The 23,484-nt window shown below is 36.9% G+C and overlaps 1 protein-coding gene across 1 annotated transcript; it reads left to right on the plus strand.

Moving 5' to 3' along the window:
- The first annotated feature begins 2,152 nt into the window (after positions 1-2,152).
- Positions 2,153-22,524, plus strand: LOC121408416 (T-complex protein 1 subunit zeta-like). The gene is made up of 12 exons (XM_041599893.1): positions 2,153-2,346; positions 9,155-9,218; positions 9,581-9,715; positions 10,133-10,306; positions 11,225-11,439; positions 13,142-13,301; positions 14,124-14,206; positions 15,760-15,856; positions 17,005-17,152; positions 18,560-18,796; positions 19,483-19,555; positions 20,162-22,524. The coding sequence occupies exons 1-12, from the start codon at positions 2,210-2,212 to the stop codon at positions 20,241-20,243; spliced, it is 1,605 nt and encodes a 534-aa protein (XP_041455827.1). The 5' UTR covers positions 2,153-2,209; the 3' UTR covers positions 20,244-22,524.
- The last annotated feature ends 960 nt before the right edge of the window (positions 22,525-23,484 follow it).

A 23,484-nucleotide genomic window follows, 5' to 3' on the forward strand; every position in this document is an offset into this window, starting at 1 on the left:
AATTTGGCGCAAGCCTCCCTTTTAACCTCTAACAAAAACATTCCGTGTTCGCTCAAGCATGAACAAAACTATTTTTTAAAGCATTTGAAAGACAAGACAATAGAGCATTCACAGAAAAATATAGACATTAAAATTTGAAACAAAAATTTTAAATACTTTTCAAATCTGTCCCGTTTTTTTTTTTTGATACGCAATGTATAGATATTAATAATAGGCAAAATTTTTGCATTCCCTCCACATCATTAATCATGCTCTACTCATCCTTAATCTTGCCTTATTTAAACTACAGGATTCTTATTTGGGATGATACCCATCAATATTAGATCAATTGTTACTTTTTCAAAAGAAAGCACTTCGTATTATTTATAGTACAAGTTTCCGTTCTCATACGGACCCACTCTTTCTAGAAAGTAAACTGTTCAAAGTCAAAGACCTATTTACTACAGTTAGGGCACTTCATGTATAGTTATAATAATAATAATGCACCTCCCCATATTTTTTATGCCATGTTCCCTAAAAATCAATTTTACCATAACTAGCCCACGAGACACTCTGACGAACATCATATTCCACTTTACAGAACTTTCCTGGCCAAAAATACATTCTATTCAACGGTCCTAAATTCTGGAACTTACTTGCTAATAACGTTAAAGACAATGGCCCGTATTCTGATAGCAGGTTTAATTTAACCCTAGTCTAAAGTTAACCCTGGTTTAACAAAACCTCCTCTAAACCTCACCTCAGGTCTAAGTGTAGTTTAATTATTTTGGTATTCTGATAGCCAGGCTTAACTAAACCTGGGTTAAACCCGGGTCTCTCAGTCTCACCAAGGCAATGTAATATGACAGTAAAATGTCAGAATTTTTAAAATAAATCCCCGGAAACAACAGTTATTCATGTCTGCAGTGTCAGATCTGAGCTGACTATCGCTGCATTGCTTGCCATGTATAGCCTGGCAAGATTTAAAATTAGACCTAGTCCTTGACATCTTAAATTAAACCTTGCTATCAGAATACGAAACTTAAACCTAGGTTTAAATATGGCAGTTTATATATATTACCACACTTAGACCATCAGAATACGGGCCAATGTCTCCTTAAATTCATTCAAATGTAAACTCAAACTTATACTGCTTACTTCCTATACGTCGGAATGGAACTAACACTTGATTATAATCTTGACTATAATCCTTACTTTTTCACTTTTATTGTTTTATCTTTTTTTCATCTGATATTGTCCAATTATATCATCTTTTGTTATTTCACCAGATCAAGCTGGTTCGTGGTCAGCCCTTTCCTGTCTTAGTTTTCCTCCGTTAAAAAAATAGTTATTATCTTGTCTTGTCCTGTCTCTTGTTTTGTCTTGTCTTCTAGTGTCTTGTCATCCCCTCTCTCTTTTTTTCTTATGTCTTGCGCAACATCCTTTACAACGAAGACCTCTTTGTGTGAAAAGCTTTGCATTTGTTCAGTAATTATGTTTACAAATATGATTTCTTTTGTTCCTTCTCTTTTTTCTTTCCTGTTATAAATACATGTACGCATATAAGAATAAGTTGACTATATTTTCTTCATTTCCAAGGGGATGCACACTTTACAAGCTTTGCTTTTTAGTGGACCCCCCCCCCCCCGAGCATGAATGACCCCTCATTTCCATTTATGCTGTATATTATACTGGGGGTTTTTACGAAGTAAATATGCCCTTCTGTAAAACTGTACTTGATTTGTATTAATTTATATTACTTTATATTATGTTTTGAATGGAAATGAAATAAAGAATTGAATTGAATCTTATTTTATTTACTCGTCTTCCTCCCGTCTTCCTCCGCTTCTTTCTTCTCTCTTTTCCCCTCTGTTTTGCTCCGCCAATAGAGGGCGGACCCCTTCGGCCCCCTGGATCCGCCTATGTATATATTAAATAGTGGGCAATATGAAATATCATTATTTGTGAATGTCTATTACTTTAGGAAACTTAATGTGAACCTGTATTTGAAATTGAAACTCAATCCTTCCCTGATCTCTCTCTCCCTCCCTCTAAAACTTTTTATAAAAGATCGTTCTAGAATTGGGAGTGATCTTACTTTTCGCTGATGCACAAAAGCAACGTGCCACCAAATAAGGAATCAATGCGCCCCAATGATATAAGGATTCGGGAACTGCGAAACACATGGTAACGCTCGCCAGAGATATTGATCAGAAAAAAAATAACCAGCATGGCCGCAATTAAAGCTTTGAATCCGAAAGCCGAAGTAGCCAGAGCAGCACAGGCTCTTGCAGTTAACACAAGTGCAGCTAGAGGACTTCAAGATGTCCTACGAACCAACCTTGGACCAAAAGGGACCATAAAAATGTAAGAATCATCGCTTTATTTCAGTGTTCTCTGCGAGCAATCGCTCGTCGAAAGGGTCTGAATTAGGCTCGAATGCCTGCCAGAACTTTCCCGTATGAAAGCAAGCAGTGTCTGTCCCGTGTCAGACTCAGAGTTTGTGTGTGCGTTGAGTCCATGTACTGATATTGTGTTGGAAGGAATTTAATGATGTGGCATAATGCTGTAACCGATTTTTATTCCAATTCCCGATCCGATTTTCCCCTTTTTTCTACATTTTTCCGAACTCCGATTTTTGACCAGTAGAGGCACACGGCCAATATGGGAGACTCTCTCCAATCACCCATGGGTTCAAAGCATCTCGCGTGCGAAGGAATATCAGTCGAATGCAACGCGACACACACGACACAGTTAAACTTTTCTGGGCTTTTGCCCACATAAAATATTACTTAAAATTTTATATATCACATTCTGCTATGACACTTACCGAATCATTTAGATCCTTCCGTGACTTCTCCTTGAAGTTTCTTTTAAAAAACATGTATATTTTCTTGATCTTTAGTGAAGATTTTACGGAGATGAAAACTGCTCAGCGCGGATATCAATTTTCGCCTAAAGAGGGCGCGCGATTTATATTCATATCAAAGACACGACAAGGGAAAGACTAGGCACCTACACTACTTCTACACGCAAATCGACGCAAGGCATTACGCGAAGTCCGTGAAGTGTCCAATCTTTTCATTGTATAGACTTTGGGATACCGTATACTAAGCCTGAGTCATATCGATTATTTTGAAAACCGGTGTTCGACAGCTCTAAATCGATCGAACATCGATGCATCGAATATTGAAGGCGGGGAAAATTTAGTCTTGTTTTTGCGTCGATGCGATGCGCTTTGCATATTGCACTGCACTACGCACTGACGATATGCGCTGGCGTTGGCCGGGTGAGCGTTGCACAAGCAGATGACAGAGCAAAGTTCGTTTGTATTTTCCATGATCACAAAACACACAAAAAAGGCCGGGGACCAAAGCAGAATTCTTCCCAAAATATCTTCAACAATGATATTTGCAGATGACAACATATAAGTTTAAAATGAAACAATAATAAAGACATGAATCACGCAGAGTCGATCCGAATGATTTTCGGTCGACTAGCATTCGCAGTCCATTCACCAGCCCCGTCCGCAGCTCCGTACACTCACTCTCCCGAAACGACAGGCGTGCTTGACGTCAGCGCCAGCAAACAATTGCAATCAACGGAGAGCGCTGTAACTTGCCTGAGATTGTGTAGTTGGATCCAAAATGAGCTCCAAATAAATTTATGGGAATAAATACGTAATTTTCTCTGGTTGGTCATTTGAATTGCTATTCAATGCTGATATAACGATAGTGAGGAAAGATTGTGCAATATGAGTTATGACGATGTTCAAGAATTAATCCTGATAATGACAATCCAGTTTTTTTAGACGCAATTGAGCATGCGATCAAAATAAATACGAATGTTTCGAATCGAGCCCTAAATTCATCTAAATTATTACGATTTAACAAGATTTTATGGTCATACTAAGAATATTGACGATGTCAGCAAAGTATGTTATGTTCATATGGAAGAAATAATACTGGGATTATTTCTATTGTTATTCCATCTCTGGACGTCTCCTCCAAGCTCCGAGAAAATAAGCACAATGCGCATGCGTGTTTGATGACGTATGACATATTTTCCCATTCATGAAATCAGAGCTCAAAGTTGGGCACAACCTAGCTTCAAATTGATGGGAAAAAATATCAAACGCAATTTACTCTGTTTTGTCATGTAAAATGTTATTATATGGTGATATTACGAACTTGAACAGAGTTTTTGCATGTAGACAATGTTCGAGAATCAATCCTGACGTGATGATTATTTTTTTTAGACAATTACAAGTGCACTAGCTCGACTCAAGAAGTCAAGTCGATCGTCATGAGATGTCCGCCATTGAAAATTGAAACGAAATACAAACGTTTCACATCAAGCTCTAAATTCATATTAATGATTATCATATGCAAATTATGGTTAAATATTACGATTAAATAATGTTCTATGGTCATGATTTTAATATTGTTCATGAAAGCAAGATTTATTTTACGTTGATCGCGTCAATTTCCGGCCATTTTCTGGTTTGATTAAAGAACAGTACTGCGCATGCACGATCGATGGCCATGACTTCCATTCATGAATTCATCGTGCATAAATTATCTCGGCACGAGCAGACGAGTAAGACTCGAACTATGATCGAAATAAACTTCAAATTAATGGTGAATAGCATCATAATTACTCATTCGGTTTCATTTTGGGGGCAATAGAAATCAAGTAAGTAGTAGTAAAGTTGGACATTACTGATATTTTGATGACTGATTGTGTAAACCAAACGAATCGGCCGGCCGACGTATTTTTTTTTTTTTTTTCGATGCACCGATTTTGCAAAATCTGCACCGGTGTTCGATGACATCGATCGAACACCGATTTTAAAATCGATTCGACTCAGGCTTACCGTATACGTATTATTTACGTTCGTTAAATCCTGTACTGCTGGTTTCTTTCCAGGCATGTATATTATTTTCATTTTTTTTATTAGTCATCTTTTTAAATTCATTGCAAATAAGTGTTATCATCACCAATGAAAATCTTTAATTATGTTTTTGAAGGTATTTCATTCATTGGTGCCCATAATTAGTAAATTAATCATAAGGATTGCGCATTCAAAGAATTTAGATACAGTTATAAAATTACCGAGGAGCTGAATCAAGTTTGTGAAATTATTAGCGCCACCAACGGGCTTCCTTGTATTTCCGTGGAAGAGACAAGCGAAGTCACTTACGAGGCCGAGGTAAGCGAAATTTGTTTTTTTTTAATGATTATTATTTTATTATTATTTTCATATTTCTTTAATCTATTGCTACTTACCGGCAAGAGCCCCGGTGCGTAGCGAGAGGGAGTTTCGGCAAATATTACTTCAGCAATGAAGCGATGTTTGCCGACTACTTTGAAATCCAGGGTCAAACATGGTCTATTGTACGAGGTTAGTACATACTAACCTCGTACAATGTGTGAGTGCTCTCCAATAGTAGCCAGGGGCGTTGTGGGGAGTGAAAGTTATATACTGTACGTAGCTCACTCCCCACTAACGCCAGGAATCACCGTACATGCCTTTGCGTGTCGGACAGGATTACCCATGGTGAACCCTAGACCTAAATCACCAATTTTAGTTATAGTTTTTCGCCCAAAGTTATGTACATGGGCAAGTTTTATGTTTACCCCCATTTGATTGTATTTTTTAAATTTTCCATTAAATAAATAGTCGTAAAATTGAAAGAAATTAAGAGCAATAGCGTTCACTTACCCCCGTCTGTTGACGAAGCCATTTTGATTTCTTTTGTTATGATACCTAGATACACACGCGTGCAGAGCTGCAACTTAGATTTAAAAAATACTTGCATTTGTCAATAAAAATCACGTCAAAATACGCTGGTGATTTGTTTTGATCTCAGACAAAAGCAGTGGAAGGAAAAGAAGATAAAGGGGAAGAAAATTATGATTTGTTTTTATCTCCGATATTAGCGGAAAGGCAGGTGGAGAAAAAAAATTATGATTTGTTTGATCTCCGACATAATCGGGGAAGAACAAAACGATGATGATAATAATTGGTGGTAATTTGTTTTGATCTCTGACAAAAATGGAGGAAGAAGCGGAGGCAAATAAGATTTAGTTGAACACGCTGACATGCGCGGTAATATTTAGGACTATCTGACTATACGTCCTCTAAGAGTTTACGATTACCTCCGCTATCACTACGATGTTGTAGAGAAGGTGAATATCATGGTTAACCCCTCTGGACAGTAGAGGCGCACGGCCAATATTGGAGACTGTCTCCAATGTGGGAAATTATCTCCAATATCAGAGACTTTTTTGTAAAGAATTTGTGTATCCAATTTCAGAGACAGTCTCCAGTTTTGGAGACTAATTTCCTTTGTTTACATTTGCGGCAAAAGGATTACCTTGGCGGCAAATAAAAATGTGATAAGCAGATTCCTCATGACAAATTACCCCTTTTCACCGTCTACTTTAAAAATTCACCGTCTACTTTTGTTTTGATAAGGATTTTTGTTGTCAATCACACACAAAACAAATGGGCTTCTGACCTCAGTGAGACAAAATTTTGGGTGGAAAAAATCATGCTTTTGTTGGTGTTGTTTCTTTTGTCCTTTTGCAAAGCAAGTCTCCAATGTGGGAGATTGTCTCCCCTATTGGAGTGAGTCTCCCGTATTGGCCGTGCGCCTCTACTGCTGGATAATAATGCGTCTTTTTCGGGAGGTCATGCGACCTTTAAGATTTTACGATTACCTCCACCATCACTACGATGTTGTAGAGAAGGTGAATATCATCGTAAACAACTTTGGATAATAATGCGTCTTTTTCGGGAGGTCATGCGACCTTTAAGAGTTTACGATTACCTCCGCCATCACTATGATGTTGTAGAGAAGATGAATATTATGGTTAACCACTCTGGATAATAATGTGTCTTTTTCGGGAGGTCATGCGACCTTTAAGAATTTACGATTACCTCCGCCATCACTACGATGTTGTAGAGAAGGTGAATATCATGGTAAACAACTCTGGATAATAATGCGTCTTTTTCGGGAGGTCATGCGACCTTTAAGAGTCTACGATTACCTCCGCCATCACTACGATGTTGTAGAGAAGGTGAATATCATGGTAAACAACTTTGGATAGTAGTGCGTCCTTTTCGGTAAGTAATGCGACCTCTAAAAGTTCACGACGGATGCCACCATCACCACGATGTTGTAGAGAAGGTGAATATCATGGTAAACAACTTTGGATAATAATGCGTCTTTTTCGGGAGGTCATGCGACCTCTAAGAGTTTACGATTACCTCCGGTCCTCCGCCATCACTACGATATTGTAGAGAAGGTGAATATCATCGTAAACAACTTTGGATAATAGTGCGTCTTTTTCGGTAAGAAATGCGGCCTCTAAAACTTCACGACGGACTCCGCCATCACCACGATGTTGTAGAGAAGAGGCCTATCGTTGATCGGCGGTAGTGTCGCGCGCTGGAACGTCATTATCTTATTTTCCTTCCTCCGATTATGTCGGAGATCAAAACAACTCATCATCTTCTTCCTCCGCTTTTGTCTGAGATCAAAACAAATTCTGCCATCAGTGTAGCGTGCCGCATTTGTCCACGCGCCGGCCACATACAAATTTTAATGTATTTTTTTGTTTTTGAATATATTCCGATCCGATATCCGAACCGATTCCGATTTTAGGAGCAAAACTTCTGAACCGAACTCCGATCCTGTAATTGCTCTAACTTACAACATTAGTTTGGCACAAAGTAGAGTAAAATTCCCAAATATCGGACAATTAAGCATAATTGTACCAAAACAAAATACAATCCTTGAACCAAATAAAATAGGAATCATACAAATGTTGAATATGATTATGAATGTCACAAAAAATAGAAATTTAGAGGAATTAGAAATAGAATCGAAAAAATTATGGTAGGCCTAAATGAAATGGAAATTATTTACTTACTATGCCTAATACTTCCAGAGGCTTGTTTTTTGCCAAAAATCAGACGCAGTAAGAGCTACCAAGTCTCACGCATTGTGCGTGATACTCACGCATCGGGACCCGGCCGATACTGCGACAGAAAAAAAGAGAAAAAGTAGCATTATTCACTAGATTATACGCACTGGCCGACCGCCTTCGCACGCCATCACGTCTAGCCAGGAGGCTTCTAGCGAGTAAAAATCATTTACTAACGTAAGCTTACTCACATACGAAGCCAGGTCTTCCTGGTCATTGACCCACACGACGGAAGCCAAACCTGAAACTTTCACCCCCGAGATTTCTACTTTCCTTCTAAAAGATCTAGCCCTAAATCATGTACATGGGATAAAATTTCATGTCTGACATTTCTACACTCTCGTTATTTTTTGAACAAGAATCCATCAAAAAATAAGAAAAATATTGTGAAAAGACGGAAGAGGCTTGCCCGATGTTTTCGCTGCCATCTTGCTTCCTATTGTTCTTCGCCAACGTTACCCGACGCACGCATCTGTAACGTTGGCGAAGAACAATAGGAAGCAAGAAGCCGCCTGGCTAGTGACGTCTACCTAGCCTGGATAGCCTGGAGGCGTCTGGGGAGTGAAAGTTTAATACTCTACTACGTATATCACTCCCCTAACGCCTGGATTTGCTTCACATGCCTCTCCATGGAGGCCAGGATTACCCGTGTTGAAACTAGACCTAAATCACCAATTTTATTTTTTGTTTTTCGCCCAAAGTTATGTACATGGGCAAGTTTTATGTTTACTCCCATTTTTTTAATTTTTTAGTAATTTTCATTAAATAAAAAGTATTAAAATTGAAAGAAGTTAAGAGCAAGAGCGTTCACTTACCCCGTCTGTTTACGTCTTCATTTTCATTTCTTTTGTTATTGATACCTAGATACACACGGTAACACATGCGTGCAGAGCTGCAACTTAGATTTTAAAAATACATTTGCCAATTAATATCACGATTCGTAAAATATTTGTTTCGATTGATAAATATCATAAAGAATTTATATGATATTTATTGATTAAAACAAATATTTTGCGATTCCTGATATCTATCGGCAGATGCAAGTATTTTTTTAATCCAAGTTGGCAGTAGAGCTGCCAACTTTTCAATGTCTGTTTGAACATTGATTTATTTTGACTCCACTGTAATGAAGCTATACTGTAACTTAGTTTGGCCTTGTTTTTTTTTTTTTTTTTACCAGGTTGGTTTCTGGAAGTGGAGACATCAAGCTCACTAAGGATGGCAATGTTTTGCTGCATGAAATGGTAATATTCTTGTATATTTTCTCTGTGTGTGATATGTTTATAAATATGATTGTTGATATTTTGGCGGTCTTTTTTTTTTGGGGGGGTCTTCATGTGATTTTTCACAATATATTAGCAGTTTGTTCAAAACAATTTTACTGCAGCTCAGTTATATGAACCATGCAGTTGAGTGACTATCCTAAAAGAAGGAGGAGCAAATGTAAGTACATGTAAAATATTCCCCCCCCCAAAAAAAAAAAATGAAAAAATAAAAGAAGATAAGCTAGTATTCACAATAGAAATTGTATACTATTTTGAGTGCTTAGTGTTGGTAGGAGGCTTATTGATTTTTCAATATTTCCCATTTCTTAATCATTTCACAGCAAATTCAACACCCCACTGCATCCATGATAGCAAAGGTTGCAACTGCTCAGGATGATATCACTGGAGATGGAACAACCTCCAATGTCCTCATCATTGGAGAGCTTCTCAAGCAAGCTGATCTCTTCATCGCTGAGGTAAGGAAACATTCCCTGATTGTATTCTTTTGGGAGTCATTGTGTAATCCATCAAAATAGCAATATTCTAGATTTCATGAATTCAGATACAAAAGAGATGTAAACATTTCACCATGTTGTGCTTACATACAGCATGAGTTCAGTGAGAATATTTTCATTAAAGTTTGATGAAATTTTCAGTGAATTTTTGCCTACCACCCCCCCCCCCCCCCCCCTCTCTCTTTAACATCAACTTGTTGGAGTGGATTTTTCTGTGCTTATGGGCTTAAACCAAATCAGAAAAAGGTTTTCTTCATGTGCTTCTGTGGACTGCATCCATGCATTGTGACCAAGGACTTTGACTACCAGAAATAAGGCCCAAGTAATCCTATGTTTTTACCCAAATAAGAGACAATCTTCTTTCTTCATGTACTCTAGGGACTTCATCCACGCATTGTGACTGAGGGCTTTGAGTTGGCCAAAGAAAAGGCATTGGAGACCCTTGATGATATAAAGGTTTCCCAGGAGATTAACAGGGATATTCTCATCAATGTGGCACGTACTTCACTCCGCACCAAGGTCCATCCTCAGCTCGCTGATCTCCTCACAGAGGTGAGGATATTTATTTTGTATTATACCCGGGGGTCTTTCACAAAAAGTCCACATGCACAAGTGTCAACGATTACCTGAAACTTCAAGTGTTATCTCGTTGACTAAGCACATCCATTAGTGTGATATAACTAATGTAATAATATGCATTATATTTGAACACAGGAATGGGAAATGTTTATGGATCTAGTTGGACATAAGGATAATGGTGTTTCACTTAACATCCTACCTGAGTTTCGGATCACATGACTAAGGTCAAAGGTCATTCAGGGTCAACAAACTTTTTATCATGTTGGTTGTAATGGTATAATCTTGAACATTTATGGATCTAGCTCATAAGATTTAGAGATAAGAATAATCAAATATCATTCAACTTCCTGCATGAGTTTCAGGTCAAGTGACCATGGTCAAAGGTCATTTAAGGTCAATGAACTTTGGCCATGTTGGGTGTTGAATTGCCATCATAACTGAAAGTTTACGTATCTTGTTCATGAACAAGGACAAAAGGTTGATCAAGTATCACCTATTGTTTTGCACGATTTTTAGGTCACATAATCAAGGTCAAATGTCATTTAGGGTAAATGAATATAGATGTAGTATTTTATTATTATATGAATGGCGTTTTTGTAAATGATTTATTATTCAATAGTCGTTTTCGAAGTCCGCACTGCTGCTATATTGAATTGCGTAATGCAGGCGAGTCTTCCAGAGGCATTCCACTTGTTGTGTTCCACCTATGTACATGTACATATCAACAAATTTTTCAAAATGAAATATGGTTGGGTAATGCTCAGCATGAATTCTTTAAGTTTATATTGAAAATGATTTAAGAAGTTGCTTTCTGAATATATTTTGCCAGACATTTTTGAAATTACAGACCATAGATCTATAGCTGCATTTCCATGGCCTCATTTCTTACAGGTGGTAGTAGATGCAGTTTTAGCCATCAAGAAGCCCAACGAGCCCATTGATCTTCACATGGTTGAGATCATGCAGATGCAGCATCGCAGTGATACCGATACCTCCCTGGTGCGCGGCCTGGTGATGGACCACGGAGGGAGGCATCCTAACATGAAGAAACGTGTGGAGAAGTCTTTCATCCTCACCTGTAATGTGTCCATGGAATATGAGAAGAGGTAATGCCTATCAAGTGTTTTGATGGTGAACTGCTGCTCGATCTTCACTTGGGTGTCTACTCTCCATTTTGCCTCATCCCACTTGGTCTAAGTCTAGTTTGTCTACTACTCAGTTGGTCTAACTGCCATTTAGCACATTTATCGTGTTGTCTCATATCCAGTTAAGATATACCCATGTTGTCTAATATCCACTTGGTCTAATGCCATTTAGGCCATATGGTAAGATTAACAATTTATTAACCATATTTTCATTTAATATAGCAAGAAAATGATGAGTCGTGGAAGGAGACATAGACCATCAGGGCATGAGGCTAAATGACACTAGACAAAGTTGAGTAATTTGACTAAGTGCTGGTTTAACCTTATGGTAATTAGGCCAAATTGATCATAGACAAAGTGTGTTTAGCCATGAAGGTGTTGGATGATTTCAGAATTAGACCAATTGCTTGTTGGCCAAGTGAAAATAAGCGGTTTTGATTATTAGGAGGCATGACGTAGGGAGCGTTTCGTGAAGAATTGCAAGTGACTTTCTCCCACAAACTTGTTCTCCAGTCAGAGGAAGTTGTTTCAAGGAGCTTATACCAGTTGTCAGAGAAATATACTGACAAATTTGTTTCATGAACCATTTCCGAGCAGTTTTAAGAATTTTTTTATGAGGTTTCTGCCATAAAATTTGATGGAACAGGATCAATTCTTTTAGAATATCCTGGGGTTCTGAGGACCTGATTTATATTTGTGTGTGCCATGAGTATGTGTCTACCACATACTTATGATCGGTCATTGCTAGTCAGATGATTTGAACTAATTCAACTTGAGTATGTATCATCTCCATATCTATATTTGGTTGTTTCTTATATTTGTTACATGTGTTGGGGGAAATGGATAATTACATTGATTTCCATGAGGGACCCATCTTAACATTCAGTCAGTAGTTCCTATCGTTTGAATAAGGTACTCTTTCAAACCAGCCAGGGTCCTGTTGCACACAATTTTGGGATGATTTTTACGCTTGATTACGTCAATGATTATGTACAATCAAGCCTATAAATCAACTGCATGATTAATCATATGATTAATAGCTAACCTTTGTGTTTCCAGTTCCGCGTCTTACCTGGCATTGATTGGTAATCCTGATGACATTGCTTACTTACGATTAAAGGGGAAGTTCACCCTGAAGAAAACTTTGTTGTAAAAAAAGCAGAAAAAATAGTAAAAAATATTGGTGAAGGTTTGAGGAAAATCCGTTAAAGAGTAAAAAAGTTATTAGAGTTCAAAGTTTTGGATTTGTGACGTCATAAACGAGCAGCTGCCCCATGTGTTATGTAATATAAAATGCATGAATTTCAATTTTTTTATGGTTCTTGATAACTTAATTTTGTTTTCTATTCATGATCGGGTGTGAAATGATTTGTCTATTTATATACAAAAGGTACAGTGAAAACCATTCTCAATTTTCTGAAAAAATGACATCTCATCGATTTTTCACCATTCGCTATGTAGGAATGCTGCTCGCATATGACGTCACAAATCAAATAATTGATATTCTAATAACTTTTTAATTATTTGATGAATTTATCTCAAACCTTCGGCAATATTTTATATTATTTTTTCTGCTATTTTTACATAAACTTTTTCTCAGGGTGAACTTCCCCTTTAAGAATGATTCCTCATTGCATATGTCTTTGTTACTCTTTTTTTTCAGTGAGGTAAACGCCGGGTTCTTCTACAAGTCTGCTGAGGAGAGGGAGAAGCTTGTCCAGGCTGAAAGAGCTTTCACCGATGAAAAGGTTCAGAAGGTGATTGACCTCAAGAGGAAGGTCTGTGAGGGAAACGACAGAGGATTTGTTGTCATCAACCAGAAGGTACTGTATGTCTCAGTATTTATTAGTGTTGGGATACCATTTTGCATCGGTTTTCGGTATCATTAATTTCCCTCCCACAAATGTGCTCTCACACGTATGGTGGAGTCTTGGTCACGACGGTCGCTGAAGGTTAAGTGACCTTCTTGCAGTACAGCCATTGTAGACCTCAGTAGACCCAATAAAAAGCACCTTCAAACATATATTTATCTCCAAAACTGTTCGTAGCAGTGACTCGACAGTTAAAACCAAGGATAATCTTAGTACCTTTATTGTGTTTTTTTTTATTGAAAAAGTGGGAATGAATCAAGTTTCTGAGGGTTTGGTGACCTATGAATCTATCTTTGTTGGACTTGATACAAAATGAGATTCTAACATCCTGCGTGCGCAAATCTATACTTAATGAAAATACTAAGTTCCATGCAGTTTGTTTGGAATTTCGATTCAAACTGTGGTTGGATGTCATTAATGTTTGTCAGTTAGTAATAGGTATCATGAAACTTGCTAATATCATGAGACTTGCTAAGGAAAGTATTATGAAACTTGCTAATATCATGAGACTTGCTAAGGAAGGTATCATGAATCTAATGAAAATGAAATTAATATATTTGAATTTTTCATTGTCTTTGTTGTGCTCACTTGGTATAACTTTGTCAAAATATTATTCATCTCATGATGTGGAGCATAGTTTTCAATGCAAAATGTATTTCATTTGTTTGAAATGGGAATAACACAAAATTAATCATACAGTCATCGGTTATTGTGATATTAATGTTGGAGAGTGCACATTATAAATACACAATTAAATTTGTTATTTTTTACCAGGGTATTGATCCCCTATCATTGGATATGCTTGCTAAGGAAGGTATCATGGCACTACGTAGGGCCAAGAGAAGGAACATGGAAAGGTAGGTTTATCATAAACTTTGAATGAGAGGCTCACTGAAAGCTTAACGCATGTAGTCTCGAGGAACAATTATGTCAACAAAAAAGTTATTCAAAGCTGGGTTAATTGCTACCATACTGTCAGAGATCTAGATTTAGTATGCTTTGACATAGATTAGTTGAATAAACCAAATGATGTCATAGCACAAATTCTTGGCAGAAACTGAGTATGCTGAACATTGCCAAAATGAATAAGCATGTGTGATAATAATTTTTTAGTACTTGTTGGAAAATAAGGACTTCCAGAATGACATTGTTTTGCTACTTTCTTAGGAATTTTCTAAGTATTTATCTAGTAATTAGTTGGTGCATACTTTCAATGATTATTCGTTGGATTTTGTTTGTTGTGCTTATCACAACTTAAACTTGTGTGTAAACGTGGCTTGCTTTCTTAGGACATTGAATTGAGAGGCTAAGTGTGAGTAAATAATATTTTTACAGGAGCTTTCAGCCTTTCACTAAGAAAGTTTCTAAATTTACGAAGAAACTTTTTTGGACTTGGGTAGTATTCTGTAATTGAACCCTGAACTTATCTAAACATTGAAATTTCATATCTTGGGAATGAAATCAGTTTTCTCCTAGTCATTCCTGGCACAATAAAAGGTTCATTCAGACATGGTGAGGCAAGGTTTAGCAATATGTTTGCGTACAAACTTAATGGGGTATGAGGCTTAAGAAATGTACAGGAAAGCAATGTTTTTGTTGCAAGGCGTAGCATTAAGAAAAATACACAAATCTGTGGGCCAAAAAAAAATTCTTTATAAAAACTTGTGCATACTAAATCAACCATGCATAGCATTACATGTATCTTTACAGAGTTTCCACTTATAACTATTTAAATCCTTGAATTATAGTAATGAGTTTTTCAACGCAACTCGCACTACCCATTCAAATACTTGAGTGTGAAAAATGTTTTAAGATAGGTAAATGGATTATATTAGCAAAAGTGGTAGATTTGTTTCACCATATATCCAGACCTGCCCACCAGTATGTTTTTGGCGTATTTAGTACGTTTTTGCAACCAAAATACGGCAGTACGTTTTTTCTTTGAAAAATATATTTTTGTAAAAATAAAAATCTTTTTTTTTTTCTTTTCTTTTTTACAAAATCGTAATTTATTGAGAAAAATCATCTCTATATGTCTATTTCATAAAGATCAATGTAATTTCAGGTAACTTGTTTTTTTTTCAATCATTTTGTTAAAACCAGGGTGAGATATACATATCTTAATTTTTTTTTCATCTGCTAGATAAGTGCGCATTTTAGCTTGCATGCAGCTTGAGCGCTACGTTAAGCAAGTGCGCCACGCATTACGAAATACACTTTTGGGGGGAAAAATACACTTTTTTATCACAGAAAACAATTTTTCATTCCCAGAGGTTGGCAGGTCTGTATATCTAAACACTAAGAAGAATATTGGTGAGATTTGTCTCATTCTGAATGAAGCTTAACTAGTAAATTACTCCAATTATATTATCAGACTGAAGTTGGGATCATTTTCTTAAATTATTAACAGGTTACCCCTGGCCTGTGGTGGTGTGGCAGTTAACTCCTTTGATGATCTCACCCCAGAAGTTCTAGGTGAAGCTGGACTGGTCTATGAGCATGTCTTGGTAAGCAGAATCAGAAAGATCCTAACCTTTGCAGAGTTCTTTTATTGTAATGTATTTAGCAGGCTATTGTCATATAATTTTGCTTATACGATTTAAGAATTGAATGATATAAGATTTGAAAAAACTACCGGTGTGTAATACAGTGTATGTGTTCAAAGACTGACTGATAAAAAAAATCTATCCAACTGTTGTAGTACTGGTTAGAGATTTGTCATATTTAGTCTTTAACATTCAAATTGTGTTTCCCTGCAAAAAGCCAGGAAAACATTGCTGGTTATAACATTGCTCTTATTAGGATTCTTTTATTTCCTAATTTTAATTCAACATGATTCACTGTTAATATTCATTATTGTGGGGCCTATTAGTAATTATATTCAGTTTACCCACTATCTATATCATAAATTCTTTGTATCATAGTTTCATTCATTCATATGAAGACCGGGTGGGTGTTTCATAAAGCTGTTCGTAAGTTAAGAGCGACGTTAAGAACGACTGGTGATCCCTTCATGCAGTAAGTGGTATATTGTATTGGTGATGGTTTAGCGCGTAAGAAAGGTTCACCAGTCGTTCTTAAAGTCGCTCTTATCTTACGAACAGCTTTATGAAACGCCCCCCTGGGTGGTGTTTTATAAAGCTATTCAAAAAACTTTGCCAATGACTGATGGCCATCTGTGTAGGGGGCTTAATTAGATTCTTATGACTCCAGCATAATGACCTTACAAGAACTCCAGCACGCAAAGACAATGATCACCTGATTTCCAAAATCATTTTGATCCCCATTGCAGCTGAAATCTGGCATTTCCAAATTTCTAAGTTATCTGAACGGAAATATCAAGGATTTTCAAGATGTGATGAGGCTTATTGTAAAGGCACTTCCATTATAATGTGCAAATATTGAGGCATCGTAATACCACAAGAAAGGGTCACCAGTTATGTTTAAAGTTGTATGTAACTTAAGAACAGCCCCACCCCTCCCCTCCATCATTGGAATAATTAATTAGTGTAAAATCAAAGTCCATTACAGAAAGCAAAAATGTTCAAGGTCTGTAAAAATGAACTAAGAGAATAATAAACATGTTTTGTATGAGGTCAATGTGAACAGCATTCAACATTCATTTCATTATTTCCTTCATTGATGTGATTTATAGGGAGAGGACAAGTACACATTTGTCGAGGAATGCAAGAACCCTCAATCAGTGACTATCATGATCAAGGGCCCAAACAGACACACCCTCACCCAGATCAAAGATGCTACTCATGATGGTCTCAGAGCTGTCAAGAATGCCATTGATGATGGTAAGTTAATTCTTGCTGATGCTCATTCTCATTTGCGTATTTTAGCAAGTTTGTAGGTTCTGTGACATTTGCTCCTGTGGCAGTTTATCAGACCGACAGTCCACACTAGGGCCCGTATTCTGAAGTCAGGTTTTATTCAAACTCGGGTTTAAAGTTGTGATTTAAGTATGAAAAGCCAATTGTGACATAAATCACTAACAGTAGAGATATAGTATTTAAGTTCATTTGACTCTCAAATCATTCACAATTGTCTAGGAATCATGAATAGATAATTGTTGTCACAATCAAAGAACCGGGAAAGAGTAGAGTAAACATTTAAAACATACATCTCAATAAAAATTTTGACACTTTTGGCTTCCCATAATTTTAGCACAGAGTTAGACCATGGCCTAAGTTAAACCTGAATTTGGAATATGGGCCATTAAGTCTAACATGAACTTGAACTTCAAAGCTAACTCTGACTTTAATCTTAAGGCATGGTCACACTGGCCGAGCGTTGTTGGAGCGCTCGTGGAGCGGAGAGAAAAAAAATCATCACTGCTCGCTACCGTTTACCATTTTCAATTTCGATTGTTGTTTTTTTGTTTTCGATTTTTTTCCCCAATTTTGAGAGCGAAATTCGACCCTCTTTTCCTACCGCTCCAACAACGCTCGGCCGGTGTGACCATGCCTTTAAATAAAAAACAAAAACAATGATGCTTATACCTCACCCTATATCTTGAGCGTAGGAGTGCTTGTCCCAGGATCAACTGTCCTGTTACCATTTTGTGAACTAGACTATTTTTAATGTATATAATGTTGTTTCCCTATGCAGACAATATAGTAGATTGAACCTTTTTTTTTTCAAATTAAATTTTCATTTTTGTATTGCAAATATTTGTTGATCGTCAGATTCAGCAGTAACTGTTGATTATCTTACATCTTAATGTAGAAAGCAACAGCATCGTTGTGGGTCCAAATGTAAAGATTCAATGGCATCATGTATTGCATCAGAACTCCTTGAGCTGTGCCACATGTGATTCTGAGTGGATTTTCACTTTTTTTATTTTATTTTTTGTTATTTATCTCCTCTTGAAGTTTAATGGCTTTGTAATAGTTCTCTTTAGGGCAACTCCATCAAGTATGTACGCTCAACCCCCTTTTTGTTGGACCTAACAGAAATTATTAAGCGCAGATGTCTAATTTCATATGAAAAGCTATCATGCTCATATTTTTGTCTTGCCTGCATAGCAGAGCGAAACTTTAGGCACCGTTTTTCCGAGGTGTTATACTTGTTTAATGATGTGAGCAGTTCATGGAGTGAAGTGAGCAAAGAGAATAATATGGTTCAGACAAAGGTTTGATTATATAAAGGAATTGTCTTGAATTATATGATGAGTACCCTTTTGTGTGAATCCTTCCTGTCAGGTTGTGTGGTTCCAGGAGCAGGTGCCCTTGAAGTGGCCATCTATGCTGCCCTACAGAAGTTCAAGGAGACAGTCAAAGGTCGTGCTAGGCTTGGTGTCCAGGCCTATGCCGAGGCTCTTCTGGTCATTCCCAAGGTCCTGGCCCAGAACTCTGGTCTAGATGCCCAGGAGACCATGGTCAAGCTACTAGAGGAGTATGCAGAGTCTGGTCAACCTGTCGGGGTCGACATATCATCAGGTCAGTTATCGAGATTTTTTATATTTGTTAGATTAAACAAATTACCATTGACTTTGCATGCTGGCGCTCCAGGGGAAATTTCCCTTGTGATTTTGTGAAGGGGAAAAATTGTCATTACAAAATAATCTGATTTCGTGAGTTTGAATTTCTGAAATTTTGAAGTACATGATCAAAACCTTGATTGGGAATTTTTACTTGGTAAAGTTACCCACAACTTAAGGAATGACTGGAGCATGTTCTTATGTCCTAAATGAATGACATAGGAATGTATCGTTTACAATAAGAAGGGGTCACCAGTCGTGCGTAAAGTCATTTGTCTCTTGTGAACTGCTTTATGAAACACCCACCAGGGAAAATTTCCCCAGTGAAGGTGGAAAATTATAGTTGCAAAATAATCTGATTTCATGAGTTTGAATTTCTGAAATTTTCAAGTACACAATCAAAACCTTGTTTGGGAATATGTACATGATGTATGTTTGGCACCATTTCTTTTACAGAAGTTCAATATATTTTTTTCTCGACTCCTATATATCATTGGTTCAGATTTTCCATAGGAGGTAAATGGTTTCTTGGGAGGAATAGATTCCTTGAAGCCAAGTATGTAACTTCTAGAGTAAAATGTAAATGTTAAAAAAAAAATGGCATGAATTAAGAGTAATTCTTAGCTTTTTTTTATTTGTTGATAGGTGAAGCAGTAGTTGCATCAACAGTAGGAATCTGGGATAACTATTGTGTGAAGAAACAGATTCTTCATTCATGGTAAGTAATGTATGACTACATATTGAAATCATTCATGACTCTTTAATGTCATCATATATTTATTTATTCACCCATTCTCTACCCCATTTTCAACATTAGATATAAGTGCATAATAGTGTTGTGACATTCCCATGATTAGGTCTATGCACAATTTGTTCTTACTATTTTTGCCTTCCTTGAACAGTCCATGCACACAAAATATTATACACACACCTTATCACTTGGCAGTGAAGGCACTAGAAATTCTGAGGAGTTTGAGTTACTAACTACACATCTCTCCAGGATTCTAACAAAAATGTTCCCCATTTTCCTTGAAATAAGTTTAATATTTTTTTTAGTGAAATATATACAATAATTATCTTACTTGTCCTAAATTAATACTCATTAAAACTGCAGTAGTGTGTATTCTGTCTTTATCTAAAACCTTTTGTATAAGGTACAGTACGATCACTGGCCAAACACGGTGAAAGTTTATACTTCTTAGGAGATGAAGTGATTTGGTTGGTGTACTCTAGATGTATTTATTGTTCTATATATATATTTATGAACTCATATTCATATTCTAATAACTATATTTCACATTTTGTTTCTCTCCTCTTACCACAGTACCGTCATCGCCAGTAACCTCCTCCTCGTAGACGAGATCATGAGAGCTGGGTTATCATCGCTCAAAAATACAGCAGGGTGATTTTACCCGCCAACTAGTCTAACCAGCTTAAGTAATAATATTGTCGTAAATTAATGTCTTTTTGTTAAGTCAACAAATGCCCATTCATTCATACTGGTGTGTTCGTTTAAAGAGATTGTGTGTTTTTCAGCCAATATCTAATAGATATGTGATAGTAGGTTTCCGCTTTCCAGACTTCAGAAGAAGCAACACAGTATGTGCTCTCGGACGCTGGTATGAAATTAAATAATGGTTTTCCGTTTCATGAACTCCGAGAGGCATTGGTTATGAGTTGATAACAGTTCTCAGACATAGCCTTTGTAGTTGTTGCCTAACCAAAACAAGTCTCCAGTTCTAAATTCTTAGCTTTCATATGGCTACCTGTTCATAGCCAATGATCAGTCATGGTTAGATGATCAATACCATGAAGGGGGTGTTGCATCAACATTTCCTTCCAGCACCTGACAACTTTCCTTGATTATGATTGGCTGAGAGGCAATGTTGCCATAGTAACTGTCGGTTAAAACAGTACTTGTTGGATAGGATAAAATGTCTGACAAGTCCTTTCATGAAATGCTCCCCTTCATTTTCATCAGATTTCAAGGGGCGTCATGGTCTAGTGGTTATGACTCTCGTCTCTCAATCAGAGGGATGTGGGTTTGAATCCCAGCCTTGGCCCGTTTTCCTTCAAGAAATTAACCCACATTGTGCTGCACTCAACCCAGATGAGGTGAATGGGAACCCAGCAGAATTAATTCCTTGAAATGCACTGAGTGTTGAAAGGCTGTTGGAGCTAAAAGCTGGGGTAATAATAACAACAACAATGCGCCTCGGAATAGATTACTTCTAGATAGATGGCGCAATATGAATGCCTATTATTATTATTATGTTTATATTCCTATTTGTTGCATCCTAGTGTCAATATTGAAGAAAATGCATGTGAAATTACCCTGTACAGTGGACTCTTGTATCAGTCTACAAGTATAATTGTAATTCCAGGGGAGCATTTTATGAAACAAATAGTGGTTTCAACTGACTATGAAGCTCTGAGCCAATCAGATGCAAGGATTTCAGTAGCTTAAAACAGTAAATAAAAATCACTTGCTAATGGGCTTCATAAAATATTCCCATGATGTATACAGAGTTGCCAAGTACATGTAGTACTGGTTTTCGGTAATTATTACTTAAATATGAGAAAGAATACTGGTGGTTTCATGCAAATTACTGATTTCTTAAGTTTCAGTTTGTGTGTTGTCCTATTGTATTTCTGTGATAATACTGATTTTCTTACCAAAATACTGATTTCAGATTGGAATACTGAAATGTTTTTTATTAGGTTGGCATCTCTGTGTATATCTACTTGGCGTAAAAGGCTGAGAGTTGAATACAATGTCATGTGGGCATTATCATCAATGAACATGGTCTATGTGGGAGCTGTACCTCATTTTCTAATATGTGCAACCAATCTGTTGTATTTATTAGGATGTATTTTAATCAGGGAAATAGCAATATAAAAAGAAAGAAGCTACTGTTATAAACTTCTGAAATCATGTCATATTATTGGCTGATGATGAAGTTGCGACAGAGTTCTTGCAATTGCAATTAATAACAAGTTTTATGAAAATGGACCAGGTGCTACTCGAATGTTAGATAATATGAATGAATGGGCATTTTGTGACTAGTTTGACTTTGTGATGATGCAGGGCTATTTAGCACCATCTCTTATTTGTTACAAATATTTGTAATTTTTTTGTCTACATATTTAATGTCACATAAAGTTATGCTGAAAGCTTGCAACTGCAACCAAGAAATTATGAGATAAGATGAAAAGACCCACAATGAATTGAAAATTTAAAGACCCAAGAATTGCTGAAATCAAACTTTTCATAATGTCTATATTTGTTCTCAAGATACAAAACATTCTTGACGGCTGATAGTCCATTCCATTCATGCTTTTCATTTGAAGATAGGTTAATCTCTTGTCTAAACAGAGTTCCAATAAGCTACACAAAATGCACAAGTCTTTAATGGCAATCAGTTAATATACTGGTTTAGAGTAAGAAATATAGATTCTTTTTACTGTAACTGCTCCATTTGTTCCTTGATTTTTAAGGCATTTCTAGGTGGTAGATAGGGCACATATGATCTTTAAAGTAGGTACCCGATCAAATCAACGGTATGTATCGGCTTGTTACCAGGGGGTTGAGGGTTGGACATTTTGAAATTCTGGTATAAAAAAATGATGAGTAACCTACGGATTATGAAAACCAGAAAGTCTAAACACTATCTCACTTCATACTGCCTACGAAGCAAATTAACACTTCTTCTCAGTAGATAGCTGGACAAGCTGGCAATTGAGCTGGGGTATCTGTAGACAGCTGGCAGCCGTCTGTTTTGAGGAGTTTTTTAACATTTTTTTTTTTATTTCTTCTCGTACACAGACGGCTCGCTATCGTGCAGCCACCATTAGGGGACTTGCAATGCAAAATCCCCCCGTCGGGGCTCTTCAATTTTTGTCTTTAATGAATAAAAAATTTGAAATTAATGCAACCAAAATGCAAATATATATTCTCTCTTGGCATTAATTGCCAAAAAACAGAGAAAAATGAAGTTAAAAGGAACAAAAACAGTGACTTACCTCGGCTGTTGCGCAAATTCACTTCCCCGTTTTATCCGATCTTAAGTACATAAACATATGGCCATTGAGTCCCCTGTACAGATCGCGCTAGAACTTCGGTCTCTGTATTTGGTGAGTGAAGCCAACGGAGTTCAGCTGAACAACCAACAAAACAGAGACCGAAGCTTTTGGTCTAGGGTATCTGAAGATAGCTGGACTTGCTGGCAATTAAGCTGGGGGTATCTGCTAACGTGCAGATAAATTGGTTCTTTTTTTTACCCCCCCCCCCCCACTCCGCTCTAACCTTAAGGGATAAACAGTATGATAGTACTTTATAGAACTTGCAACCAATTGCAATAAAGCCTTATGTAATTATCGTAGTGGTGTGTCATTTTTTTTTCAGTACCATGTAATCTGAATGCTGTGATATGTCAGTGATGAATAAAAGTCTTGATTTGATATTACAAATTAAGATAGCAAAGTAAATTTTGTTTGATTGTATTATACATTCCGTTTTTGTCTCACCTGCGAAGCAAGTGAGACTATAGGCGCCGCTTTTCCGACGGCGGCGGCGGCGTCAACATCAAATCTTAACCTGAGGTTAAGTTTTTGAAATGACATCATAACTTAGAAAGTATATGGACC

Source organism: Lytechinus variegatus, chromosome 2 (assembly GCF_018143015.1).
Source record: "Lytechinus variegatus isolate NC3 chromosome 2, Lvar_3.0, whole genome shotgun sequence".
Classification (NCBI taxonomy): domain Eukaryota; kingdom Metazoa; phylum Echinodermata; class Echinoidea; order Temnopleuroida; family Toxopneustidae; genus Lytechinus; species Lytechinus variegatus.

What these genes read in the sequence shown, in the direction of transcription:
- LOC121408416 (XM_041599893.1), top strand. Translation starts at nt 2,210, where the DNA reads ATGGCCGCAATTAAAGCTTTGAATCCGAAAGCCGAAGTAGCCAGAGCA. An exon ending in CCAAAAGGGACCATAAAAAT is followed by an intron (nt 2,347 to 9,154) that starts GTAAGAATCATC and finishes TTTTTTTACCAG; the next exon opens with GTTGGTTTCTGGAAGTGGAG. An exon ending in TCCATGGAATATGAGAAGAG is followed by an intron (nt 11,440 to 13,141) that starts GTAATGCCTATC and finishes CTTTTTTTTCAG; the next exon opens with TGAGGTAAACGCCGGGTTCT.